The sequence below is a fragment of the Pholis gunnellus genome (assembly GCF_910591455.1).
Source record: "Pholis gunnellus genome assembly, chromosome: 22".
In the NCBI taxonomy this organism is placed as follows: Eukaryota; Metazoa; Chordata; class Actinopteri; order Perciformes; family Pholidae; genus Pholis; species Pholis gunnellus.
Window position 1 is genome coordinate 18,281,588 of NC_136549.1, and position 12,376 is coordinate 18,293,963.

General features: G+C 39.1%; 1 protein-coding gene across 1 annotated transcript in view; it reads left to right on the top strand.

Annotated features, from left to right (window-relative positions):
• ptpro (protein tyrosine phosphatase receptor type O) overlaps positions 1–12,376 on the top strand; it is a gene marked incomplete at both ends in the record, with an annotated part of 33,054 nt that overhangs the window by 20,504 nt on the left and 174 nt on the right. The window contains 10 exon segments of the mRNA XM_079183374.1: positions 1,140–1,208; positions 2,988–3,071; positions 5,258–5,293; positions 6,581–6,662; positions 7,634–7,724; positions 7,891–7,967; positions 8,626–8,760; positions 11,390–11,512; positions 11,618–11,772; positions 12,214–12,349. Of these exon segments, the coding sequence (XP_079039500.1) occupies positions 1,140–1,208; positions 2,988–3,071; positions 5,258–5,293; positions 6,581–6,662; positions 7,634–7,724; positions 7,891–7,967; positions 8,626–8,760; positions 11,390–11,512; positions 11,618–11,772; positions 12,214–12,349 (988 nt within the window).

Sequence of the window (12,376 nt, forward strand, 5' to 3'; positions counted from 1 at the left end):
TGAGAATGTGGTTAATGGGGACTGAGAATGTGGTTCATGGGGACCCAGAATGTGGTTAATGGGGACTGAGAATGTGGTTTATGGGGACTGAGAATGAGAATGTGGTTCATGGGGACCCAGAATGTGGTTTATGGGGACACAGAATGTGGTTAATGGGGACCCAGAATGTGGTTTATGGGGACTGAGAATGAGAATGTGGTTAATGGGGACTGAGAATGTGGTTCATGGGGACCCAGAATGTGGTTTATGGGGACTGAGAATGAGAATGTGGTTTATGGGGACTGAGAATGTGGTTTATGGGGACTGAGAATGTGGTTTATGGGGACCCAGAATGTGGTTTATGGGGACTGAGAATGTGGTTTATGGGGACCCAGAATGTGTTTTATAAGGACTCAGAATGTGTTTAATAATTTCAACAGAGCTATTTTCAACTAAAACGTGTTGGTATGAACACTGTTGGACTGTTAGATCTTTGAGGTTACATTTAGCAGAACAACTTCCTAGTTCTTAAAATCTTAAGAATTTTCTCACATTTTATTCTTAGAAACTGTGACAGAAACGACTTCCTCTTGTTGTGAAAATAACCACCATGAATAACTTCTACATTATTGATCTGAGTGTTAACACCCAGCAGAGTGTTATATCACTATTATATAAATCTACATGTTAGTGTGACAGTGATGAAAACATCTGGCTCTCAATGTATGTCTTCATCAAAACATCTGCAGGTATTTAAAGAGGCTGTTAGCCGATTAGAGCGTGTGGTCAGGATTTATGGTGGATTTATTTGCTTTAATCCTTCTGTTATATGTTTTTATGGGGACTGAGAATGTGTTTTATTGGGACTGAGAATGTGTTTTATGGGGACTTAGACCTGACTATCAAATAGCTAAAAAAATATTTTAGGCAAATTATTTTCAACACAATTCTGAAACTGTTATCGTCCCTATATATATATATATATATATATATATATATATATATATATATATATATATATATATATATATATATATATATATATATATATATATATCAGTTTCCAGTTATTTTCACCACAGCTCACTTCCTCTATTTGCTGCTCAGTCATCAAATAGTTCTAACTTCTTCAAACCTTTTGTTGGTGTTTTCTATTTCAGAGAGTGCGGTGCAGAGACTTTCGTGAATTTCGCTTCGTTTGAAAGAGACGGGAAGCTTCCTTATAACTGGTAGGATCCTCCTCCTCTTGTTTGTCATCTTCAAATCACTGTGACATGTTTAAATCAGAAATGATGGAGCACCTCACAGTCCTGAGACCTCGTTTTGAGATCCAGTCCGCCTCAGAAACCACACATCCTCAGTTGGATGTGAAATCCAGTCGCTGCAAACTCCCTCAGAGACCCAGTCAGAGGCAGAGTAGAGGCCTGGGGGGGATTGAGGAGGCAGATCAGGGATTTGAACATGCAGCTACAGATTTTAGCTTGTTTATGGCGCTTTAATGATGATGATGATGATGATGGTGATGAGGAGGATGATGAGGATGAGCTCAGCCCCCCCATGCTGGCTTTGTTTGGACCAGCTGAAATGGGGTGTATGATGAAAGCTCAGGAAGTCCCTTAATCTCAGATTTAAAGGGACAAAATGTTGTTTTTTGGAAGTTAAATTGTGTTAAATTCCACAAAACAAGAAATTTAAATTCACAGTAATTTATTCATTAAAATGAGACCGTTTTAGAATAAAAATGAAAACGTGTCATGTGGCTGATGATCAGACTCAGTCCTACTCGTCTGTGATTAATATAACGGCTGAAAGACGGTCAGTTAAGGCAGAACCTTCCATCTGCTGTTGTCTTTGACCTTTGACCTTCCATCATTAAATGTGCGGCTGTGGTCGTGTTAAAGACGAGAGGACGTCACCACTGATGCAGATAAATGTGTGAAACCAGATGCTCAACACATCTGTATCTGAAAATGAGCCTCATGAACAATAATAACCATTGTGTGCTTAATACATAAATAATGAAACAAATAGCACTACGCTCCTTATTATATCTTTTCTTTTGTATCCACATGATACAAAATGCAATTTGATTAGTTAATCCCAAAAAATGTCCTAGATCTGAGACTAAACTAAAACCTAATTAATTCTTGTTAATTATTGATAATTAATCTAAAAAACATGAAATCCTTGAATAATGATGCTGACGCAGCACCTGAACCTTATGTTACTGAAACAAAACTTCATTTCATGCTTTGAGAAATATAATCATGTTTTTAAACAAAAGAATCCAAAGTTCTAAATATAAATGTAAAATGTTGTCTAAACACAAGCAGTCGTACGAAAACTGATGCTTTATGTGATCAAAGTAAATAATAATGAATCTCATTCACACGGTATTTCATATTTGATACGACGGACACATTTGTGTTGTGTTAACGTTTCCTCTCTGGAGCTTCATGTTCAGGAAAACATCTAGAACAAATATGAAGTTATTCATACGTTCAGCTGTTATTGTATCATTTTACAAATGAATCCAGTAAAAGCAGAGCAGCTGGAGGTGAACGAGGGTTCGTTCTGCACGTTGTTCTGCAGCTTTAACGGTTTAAAGGTTTATCTGCATCAGTGGCAACACGACCGGTAACGACATCGTCTGTTTTTTAACGTGGCCGTCACACGGTTTGACGTCACCATCGAGTGACAGAATGTGGACTGTAGACGATGAGGCGTCCTGGCTGAGTGTTGCATTGTGGGCCGGGGCCCGGGAGGACACGGTGATGTCACAGACTCGGGGCCGGAGGGTCGAGACAGAGCGGCCGTTGACGTCCAGCAGCAGACAGACTCCTGTTGTCCTCCAGAGAGACAGCGCTGCATGATGCTTTAACTCTGTGTTCTGTGCTTCTCTACTAACGGAGCACCACGTTCTGTCTCCAACATGTCGCCTCCTGGTGTCTGCTTTTCTTTATTTTCACTTGTGTGTGTTTTTATTTTTTTATTTGAACCCCCTTCAGGCGAAGAAGCCTCTTTGCCTTCCTTACCCTACTGCCATCCTGCCTTTGGACTGACTATCTTTTGGCTTTTTATATTAATCCTTGGTAAGTAAGCCAAAAAACACTTCACTTCAGGGCATGTCTGAGCAGAGCCACAGCCCACAGTATTGATCCGAGACATCGTTCCACCGTGTGGAGCCACCGATCCCCTCTGGATCCACAACTAAAGCATGAGCCTGGTGATGTTCACTGTTCTGTTGTCAACAAACCACCAAAAGACCAAAATCAACAATTCATCTGTAGAGGTGGTGCACCTCAGGGCTCCATTCTGGGGCCGATTCTGTTCTTTTTTTAAATGTTCTCCTTAATTAGTAGATCAAATATAGAATTCCATATTTATGCAGTTGTCAATGCTAGTGATCGTTATTGTCTGGTTGCCCTCAAGTTCAGATTTGAGGAAAATAAGAGTTAGATAACTTGTTATCCCGTTCAGGTTCAAATAAACCAGGAAGTGAACCGCTTCATCTTCTGCTGAAGTCCAGGGTTTTGTTAAGCCGTCCATTGAGCCCGGCCTTTGTCCTCTCCGGATGTTTAGTGTCTCTTGAACATCGTCCTCTGCTGGTCTAGAATCACAGCTACTGTGACCACTAGAGGGCGCCGTCACCTGAACATAGCACATGTTGTTTTAGGGTATTTCCTGCTGTAATAAACTGCTGCTTCAGCTACTTATCGGGCTGATTATAACCCTCCTTGTTGTTCTTCATTCTTTTGTTATCGTCTGTTTGTTACCTGTGATGGATCTGTTGTTCTTAATTTACATTAATTCTCTTCTTTGGGTTTGTAACATTGTTTTCAGTGAATGTGTTTAATGATGTTGTTGGACGATAGAGCTCCATGGCAACGAGGACGAAGATATACACAATACGTGTTAGTAGATTCATTCATTGTTGGTTTTAATCTGCACATGGGATTTGTTGACAAGCACAAAACATAGAATATCACCAGAGTTCTACTGAAACACTTGAAATAAAAATCCTTTAAAGTCCAGTTTGATTGACGGGGAAACAGGAAGTCAGCAGATGATTTTTGATGACACGTTGAACTTTGTCTTGCGACGCTGTGACTGTGGTCGAACTGTCAAAGTCACACTAACGTGTTGGATGTAGCATGATGCTAACTGCTGATGCTAACTGTTGATGCTAACTGCTGATGCTAACTGCTTTGCTCCATGTCTGGTCTCTGCATGCCGTCTTTCTCTTTTTGTCTGTTTCCACTGAAGAAGTAGAGGTTGAGTATGTAGCGCTGCTGTTAGCGTAGCTTTGATCTCCTGTATCTATTATTATTATTATTATTATTATTATTATTATTATTATTATTATTATGTAGATGTTATAAATGTGCATGTTGCTGGTTAAAGACACACTTGCTGACTACAGATGTGAGATCTGTAACACAGTCGGTGAATCTTTGCTGCAGAAGCATGAAGCGTAAACGGTAAACGACTGTAAATGTAAAAATGCTGCATGTTTAGTTTAAAGGAATGACAGCATGATATTATTATGATGATGATGATTTAGTTATTTTGAGGGTTTGACTGATGGATGCTTTCATTCTAGCCCTTTATGGAAGTTTACGCCAATAATCAAATAAAGTCAAGTTTGCACAAAATGTAAATGTTGAATTCATTTAAAACAGAATGTGAAATCTCATTTAAATTTTCCAATTTGCAAACATTTGTACAACTTTAACCTGTGAAGGAAGTTGACATTTGAACTGTATATAAATATCGTTATTTAAAACCTGATTATTCATAATTGATGCTAATACTAATATAATTTGCCTCTTCAGCCTTTTTTGAGATTTTTGACATTTCTCTTTCAGCTGAAATTCACGTTAGATTATAAAATGTATTAAATTAAATGTACTATATGTTGTTTTATACATTAATGGAAGATTAGCGTTTCATTTGATTTAGTGAATTAGTGAAGCCCTCTGAGGCACATTTGTGATTTTGGGTTAAAGTAAATAAATAAATTGATTTAATGTTGATGTTGGCAGACGTTGACGTTTAGTTTCACCAAATACATCCTGAAACAGAAGAAGATGATTCGGTTCATTTAACCACTTCAGCAAATTCAATGAAATATTATATTTTATGAAGAATTTAAATATGTCACCATTAATAAGTCCCACATCGGTCAAACCCTAATGTCTGAATATTATATTATATATTATATTATACAGGATCATATAGTTTGTAATGTAGTCGTCACCATGTTTGTATTTTATAGGAGCAAGACGGCTTTAAAGAAACGGAAGCTAACGAGGTAACAAGACTAAACTTCTGTAGCTTCTTCATCTTTTATTTATGTGTTTATGTGTTTATGTGTTTATGTCTTTATGTGTTTATGTGTTTATGTGTTTATGTCTTTATGTGTTTATGTGTTTATGTGTTTATGTGTTTATGTATTTATGTGTTTATGTGTTTATGTGTTTATGTCTTTATGTGTTTATGTGTTTATGTATTTATGTCTTTATGTGTTTATGTGTTTATGTGTTTATGTCTTTATGTGTTTATGTATTTATGTGTTTATGTGTTTATGTGTTTATGTGTTTATGTATTTATGTATTTATGTGTTTATGTGTTTATGTCTTTATGTGTTTATGTCTTTATGTGTTTATGTCTTTATGTGTTTATGTATTTATGTGTTTATGTGTTTATGTATTTATGTCTTTATGTGTTTATGTGTTTATGTGTTTATGTATTTATGTCTTTATGTGTTTATGTGTTTATGTGTTTATGTCTTTATGTGTTTATGTATTTATGTATTTATGTGTTTATGTGTTTATGTCTTTATGTCTTTATGTGTTTATGTGTTTGTGTTTATGTCTTTATGTATTTATGTGTTTATGTCTATGTATTTATGTGTTTATGTGTTTATGTCTTTATGTATTTATGTGTTTATGTCTATGTGTTTATGTATTTATGTGTTTATGTATTTATGTCTTTATGTGTTTATGTATTTATGTCTTTATGTATTTATGTGTTTATGTCTTTATGTGTTTATGTATTTATGTGTTTATGTGTTTATGTGTTTATGTGTTTATGTATTTATGTGTTTATGTATTTATGTATTTATGTGTTTATGTGTTTATGTATTTATGTGTTTATGTGTTTATGTATTTATGTGTTTATGTGTTTATGTATTTATGTGTTTATGTATTTATGTGTTTATGTGTTTATGTATTTATGTGTTTATGTATTTATGTGTTTATGTGTTTATGTATTTATGTTGTGTGTGTTTGCTGCTATCGCACTAATAACCTTCAGCCATAAACAGAACATTTAAATATTTAACGTTCAGATTAATAAATGAGTTTTAAAGCACAATAGAAAATATTGTCTTTATGTTCAGACAAAGGTCCGTTGACTTCCTCTTCTTGTTAAACCAACAGCTCACATGTCTTCTCCTCATCTAGGATTCACATATTTAAATAAATCAAAGTTAGATTTAGATCTTTGATGTGTGTGTGTGTGTGTGTAAATATGAAGCGGCCATCTTTATATTTGTATGTTTTATATCACAGTATTTATTTCTGTTGTCTTGTTTCAGTCCCGTGCAGCTGGACGACTTCGACGCGTACTTCAAAGAAATGAGCAAAGACTCGGCCTACAAGTTCTCTCTGCAGTTTGAGGTACAGCAGGTTCAGACCAGCAGGTCCAGACCAGACCAGAAGGTTCAGACCAGACCAGCAGGTTCAGACCAGAAGGTTCAGACCAGACCAGCTGGTTCAGGCCAGACCAGCTGGTTCAGGCCAGAAGGTTCAGACTAGAAGGTTCAAACCAGACCAGAAGGTTCAGACCAGCAGGTCCAGACCAGACCAGAAGGTTCAGACCAGAAGGTTCAGACCAGACCAGCTGGTTCAGGCCAGAAGGTTCAGACTAGAAGGTTCAAACCAGACCAGCAGGTTCAGACCAGCAGGTCCAGACCAGACCAGAAGGTTCAGACCAGACCAGCTGGTTCAGACCAGAAGGTTCAGACCAGACCAGCAGGTTCAGACCAGCAGGTCCAGACCAGACCAGAAGGTTCAGACCAGACCAGCTGGTTCAGACCAGAAGGTTCAGACCAGACCAGCAGGTTCAGACCAGAAGGTTCAGACTAGAAGGTTCAGACCAGGAGGTTCAGACCAGAAGGTTCAGACCAGGAGGTTCAGACCAGAAGGTTCAGACCAGACCAGCAGGTTCAGACCAGCAGGTTCAGACCAGACCAGCTGGTTCAGGCCAGAAGGTTCAGACTAGAAGGTTCAAACCAGACCAGCAGGTTCAGACCAGAAGGTTCAGACTAGACCAGGAGGTTCAGACCAGAAGGTTCAGACCAGACCAGCAGTTCAGACCAGCAGGTTCAGACCAGACCAGTTGGTTCAGGCCAGAAGTTTCAAACCAGAAGGTTCAGACTAGAAGGTTCAAACCAGACCAGCAGGTTCAGACCAGAAGGTTCAGACTAGACCAGGAGGTTCAGACCAGAAGGTTCAGACCAGACCAGCTGGTTCAGGCCAGAAGGTTCAAACCAGAAGGTTCAGACTAGAAGGTTCAAACCAGACCAGCAGGTTCAGACCAGCTGGTTCAGGTTTCTGCCCCCGTTAACGTTCACTCGTTGTGTTTTTAGGAGCTGAAGAGTGTCGGTCTGGATCTTTCCCATGATGCAGCAGACCTGCCCATCAACAGGCCCAAGAACAGATACACCAACATCCTCCCCTGTGAGTCACTGACCGCAAAGCATCATGGGAAAAAGAGGAGGAGCTCACCAAACTAAAGAGCTCCAGTTCTATGAATGAGATGTGAAGTTAGGATCATCAAACACGAACGTATCACAGAACCTCACGAACGTTTCTTTAGTTAAATCTTTAAATCTTTTGTCTGCAGACGACTTCAGTCGAGTGAAGTTGATCTCGATGCACGACGACGAAGGTTCAGATTACATCAACGCAAACTACATACCTGTGAGTATAAATACACATATACACATGTATACATGTATTTAACTTTCAATATGATTTACTTCCTCGTTTTTCAGTGGTGGAAGAATTATTCTTATATATTACTTGCAGTAAAAGTACTTGTAGCACAGTGTACAAATACTCTGGTACAATAAAAGTACTAATACCATACTGTAAAAATACTATGAAACAGTAAAAGTACTAGTACCACACAGTAACAATACTGCATTCAGAATATTATGAGGTAAATGGTCCCATGTTACCTGTATAATGTACAGTGTACTGTGTATTATTGTAATATTTCACAGTACATCAAGTCATTATAGTAAATTGTACAATTATAGTTTCTTCTGTTTTCATTTTTATAAAATGATCAAATGTTTAAAGAATCAAATCTGAATCTGTAAAGTAACTAAAGCTAGAGGAAGTAAAAAGTACTATCTTTCCTTCTGACATGTAGTATATGAAATATAAAAGTATATGAAGTAGAAAGTAGTATCAGGAAAATGAAATACTCAAGTAAAGTAAAAGAACATAAATTATACTTGCGTCCTCTTTTAGTTTTCTCAGTGAAAGAAAATAAATACTTTATTAGTATTGAAATATTAATGACGACGATATTTGTTCATGACAGTAAAAGTGTGTATTTTGTAACTTTCAGGGGTACAAAAATACAAAAGAGTACATCGCCACTCAGGGTCCGCTGCCGGAGACTCGGAACGATTTCTGGAAGATGGTTCTTCAGGAAAAATGTCCGATCGTCGTGATGCTGACTCAGTGTAACGAGCGCAGGAGGGTGAGTACTTCAATCTAGTACTAGTACACACGTGAGGGTGAGTACTTCAATCTAGTACTAGTACACACGTGAGGGTGAGTACTTCAATCTAGTACTAGTACACACGTGAGGGTGAGTACTTCAATCTAGTACTAGTACACACGTGAGGGTGAGTACTTCAATCTAGTACTAGTACACACGTGAGGGTGAGTACTTCAATCTAGTACTAGTACACACGTGAGGGTGAGTACTTCAATCTAGTACTAGTACACACGTGAGGGTGAGTACTTCAATCTAGTACTAGTACACACGTGAGGGTGAGTACTTCAATCTAGTACTAGTACACACGTGAGGGTGAGTACTTCAATCTAGTACTAGTACACACGTGAGGGTGAGTACTTCAATCTAGTACTAGTACACACGTGAGGGTGAGTACTTCAATCTAGTACTAGTACACACGTGAGGGTGAGTACTTCAATCTAGTACTAGTACACATGTGAGGTACTTGTACTTTGTCACTTTCTACTTTTGTCTGACAGCTTTACTCAGTTTACAAACACATAAAACATGAAGAGTTTATAAAGTTTATAGAGTTTATAAAGTTTATAGAGTTTATAAAGTTTATAAAGTTTATAGAGTTTATAAAGTTTATAAAGTTTATAGAGTTTATAAAATATGAAAACGTTCAAACACTTTTTACAAGATTAGTTGAAACTATTAGTCCATTAATCAATTAACCACTAGTGTATTAATATACTATATGTATATTCATACATTATATATACGGTATGTTCCAGGTAAAGTGTATTAATATACTATATGTATATTCCAGTGGCGGGCCGTGGATTTTATACCTGGGCCTTCAGTGCTGTTCTCCACTTCTAATAACCTCATTATGACGTCACAGCAACGGGTTATTATTTGTTTCGTGTAAAAGCCGCATATTCACATAACACTGCAACATTTGACAAATGAAATAAAATGTGCAGATACATGAATACGAGCATGACGGGACGCTGTGTCATTAACGGACAATATAGTCCAAATCAATGTAACACAATGACAAACTCACAAGAGCAGTCGCATATATTCATATGACAACAAAGCAACAAATCAATCCAGCAGACCTGCAGCGGATCCACGCATTCCACCACACGAGCACGAGCCATTCAAATACTATTCATAAAAACGCCACGATAGACAAATGAACAGTAGAGGTAAACAAACGATCGTTCACTTACCAAATGCTGTCTATGCTGACAAAGAGTTTAATCCCAGTACATCAGTTCCAGTAAGAAGTCCAACCGGATCCGCCGCCGGTCGGTTGTCCGTGGTCCGCCGCTGTTCGGTCGTCGTCCTCGACCGACGTTCGGTTGTCTTCCGCTGCCTTCCGCGGCCGGTCGGTGGTCCGTTTTCCGCCGCAGTTCGGTGGTCGCCTCCGACCGCGTTCGGTGGTCGTCTTCGGCCGTGGACCGGCGAAGGGCGGGCCGCGGTTGTGAGTTGTAGATCCACTGGAGTCTCTCCAAAAGTACCGACGCTCAGTTAAAATGAAACACATTCGCAGCCATAACATGTGCAACGCTTCTGACGCTGCATACAAATCCTTCTCCTGGCTGGTCAGGGCTGCTAGCTGTGGGGTCGTTTCTTACTGTCCAGTTTGTTCAGAAATGTCCTCCTTGAGAAAAGCGTTCCCAGTAACTCCGCCACTAAATCCGTTTCTCCTCCTTCCGCCATTTCATATTAAAAAAACAAAGCTAGGTAAAATGTCTTTCAAATATTTCCACTTGAACTCTGTCTGCTACAAAGCTCTGCTAGCAATCATGTTTCGCGGGCACATAGTCACGTGCCCGCCCACTGACCAATCACAGCACACTCTGCACCTTGCTGGCAGAGAGGCATCCGGACTCTGAGCTGACGTAACTAGGTCTGCAAACTGCTCTGGTGCGGCCATGAATCCCAAACTAAAGATCTGATTGGTTCAATCAACAATATCGTCCCCATTCAATTTAAACTGCACATGGCAGCACTGGTGAGTCTGCAGACTGGGGCCTCTCTTCTACCTAGAGACACAGAGGTGAACTCTGATTGGATAAAAGCTCTACTTAAAACAAGCTGCACTGGAAGCAGAGCAACTGAGGAGCACAGTAGCTGTGCAATGAGAAAATAAGATAATGGGAAAAATATTTTTATAAATTATAATACATATAAGAAAAAATTAAATGTATTTAAGAAAAAATATTAAATTATAAAATAGCTATAACTTTGTGATTCTGTTTAGGCCAGCAGAGAAGGCTTTGCAGGCCCTGACGGCCCGCCACTGCTATATTCATACATTATATATACGGTATGTTCCAGGTGAAGTGTATTAATATACTATATGTATATTAATACATTATATATACGGTATGTTCCAGGTGAAGTGTATTAATATACTATATGTATATTAATACATTATATATACGGTATGTTCCAGGTGAAGTGTATTAATATACTATATGTATATTAATACATTATATATACGGTATGTTCCAGGTGAAGTGTATTAATATACTATATGTATATTAATACATTATATATACGGTATGTTCCAGGTGAAGTGTATTAATATACTATATGTATATTAATACATTATATATACGGTATGTTCCAGGTGAAGTGCGACCACTACTGGCCGTTCACAGATGAGCCCGTGATGTACGGAGAGATCAGTGTGGAGATGCTGTCTGAGTCGGAGTCTCCAGAGTGGACCATCAGGAAGTTCAGACTGGGATACGTGAGCACCAGTTTCTCAACCTCTGGTTCGGGGCTCAGCATGGGGTCCAGGTCTCCATCGTGTTTAAGGTCTGAGCGTCCATGTGGTCTTTGTCTCCCCCTGCAGGCCGACGAGTCTCAGGACGTCCTCCACCTGAACTACACCTCGTGGCCCGACCACGGCGTCCCCACGGTCAACGCCATCGAGAGCATCCTGCAGTTCGTCTACATCGTCCGTCAGCAGGCCGACCGGACCAGAGACCCCGTCATCGTCCACTGCAGGTCTGAGAGATCACCAGTTTAGGGTTTAAAGATATGTGTTGAACACTGTGATGAAGGAGAGTGTGTATGATATACAATAGCAGAACATAAGGAACAGATAGCTGTTACAACGTTGTAATATTAATAATATTACAATAAAATAAAAGTCAGGAGTACGTACACACAGATACAAACGTGTGAATTATTCTTTAAAAGCTGATTACTTCTTCTTGTTGTTAAATAAACTGATTAAAGTCGAGAATTGAGTTTTAGGAGGAAACGTTTATGGTGTGACGTCATCGATGAACAACATATTCATTACATATGATGCATTATTGGCTGCTGTTGTTATTCAGAGCACAGTATGAGCATTAAACCACAGAACACAGGCACGATAGATAGTGATGATGTCATCCACATTGCTGTGGTCACGGAGGTCTAACCTCTGTCTCTGGGCTTCAGTGCCGGAGTGGGCCGGACCGGGACCTTCATGGCTCTGGACCGTCTGATGCAGCACATCAGAGAACACGAGTTTGCAGACATCCTGGGGATGGTGTCCGAGATGCGGTCCCACCGTCTGTCTATGGTCCAGACTGAGGTGAGCTGAAGGAACCATGTTAGTGTA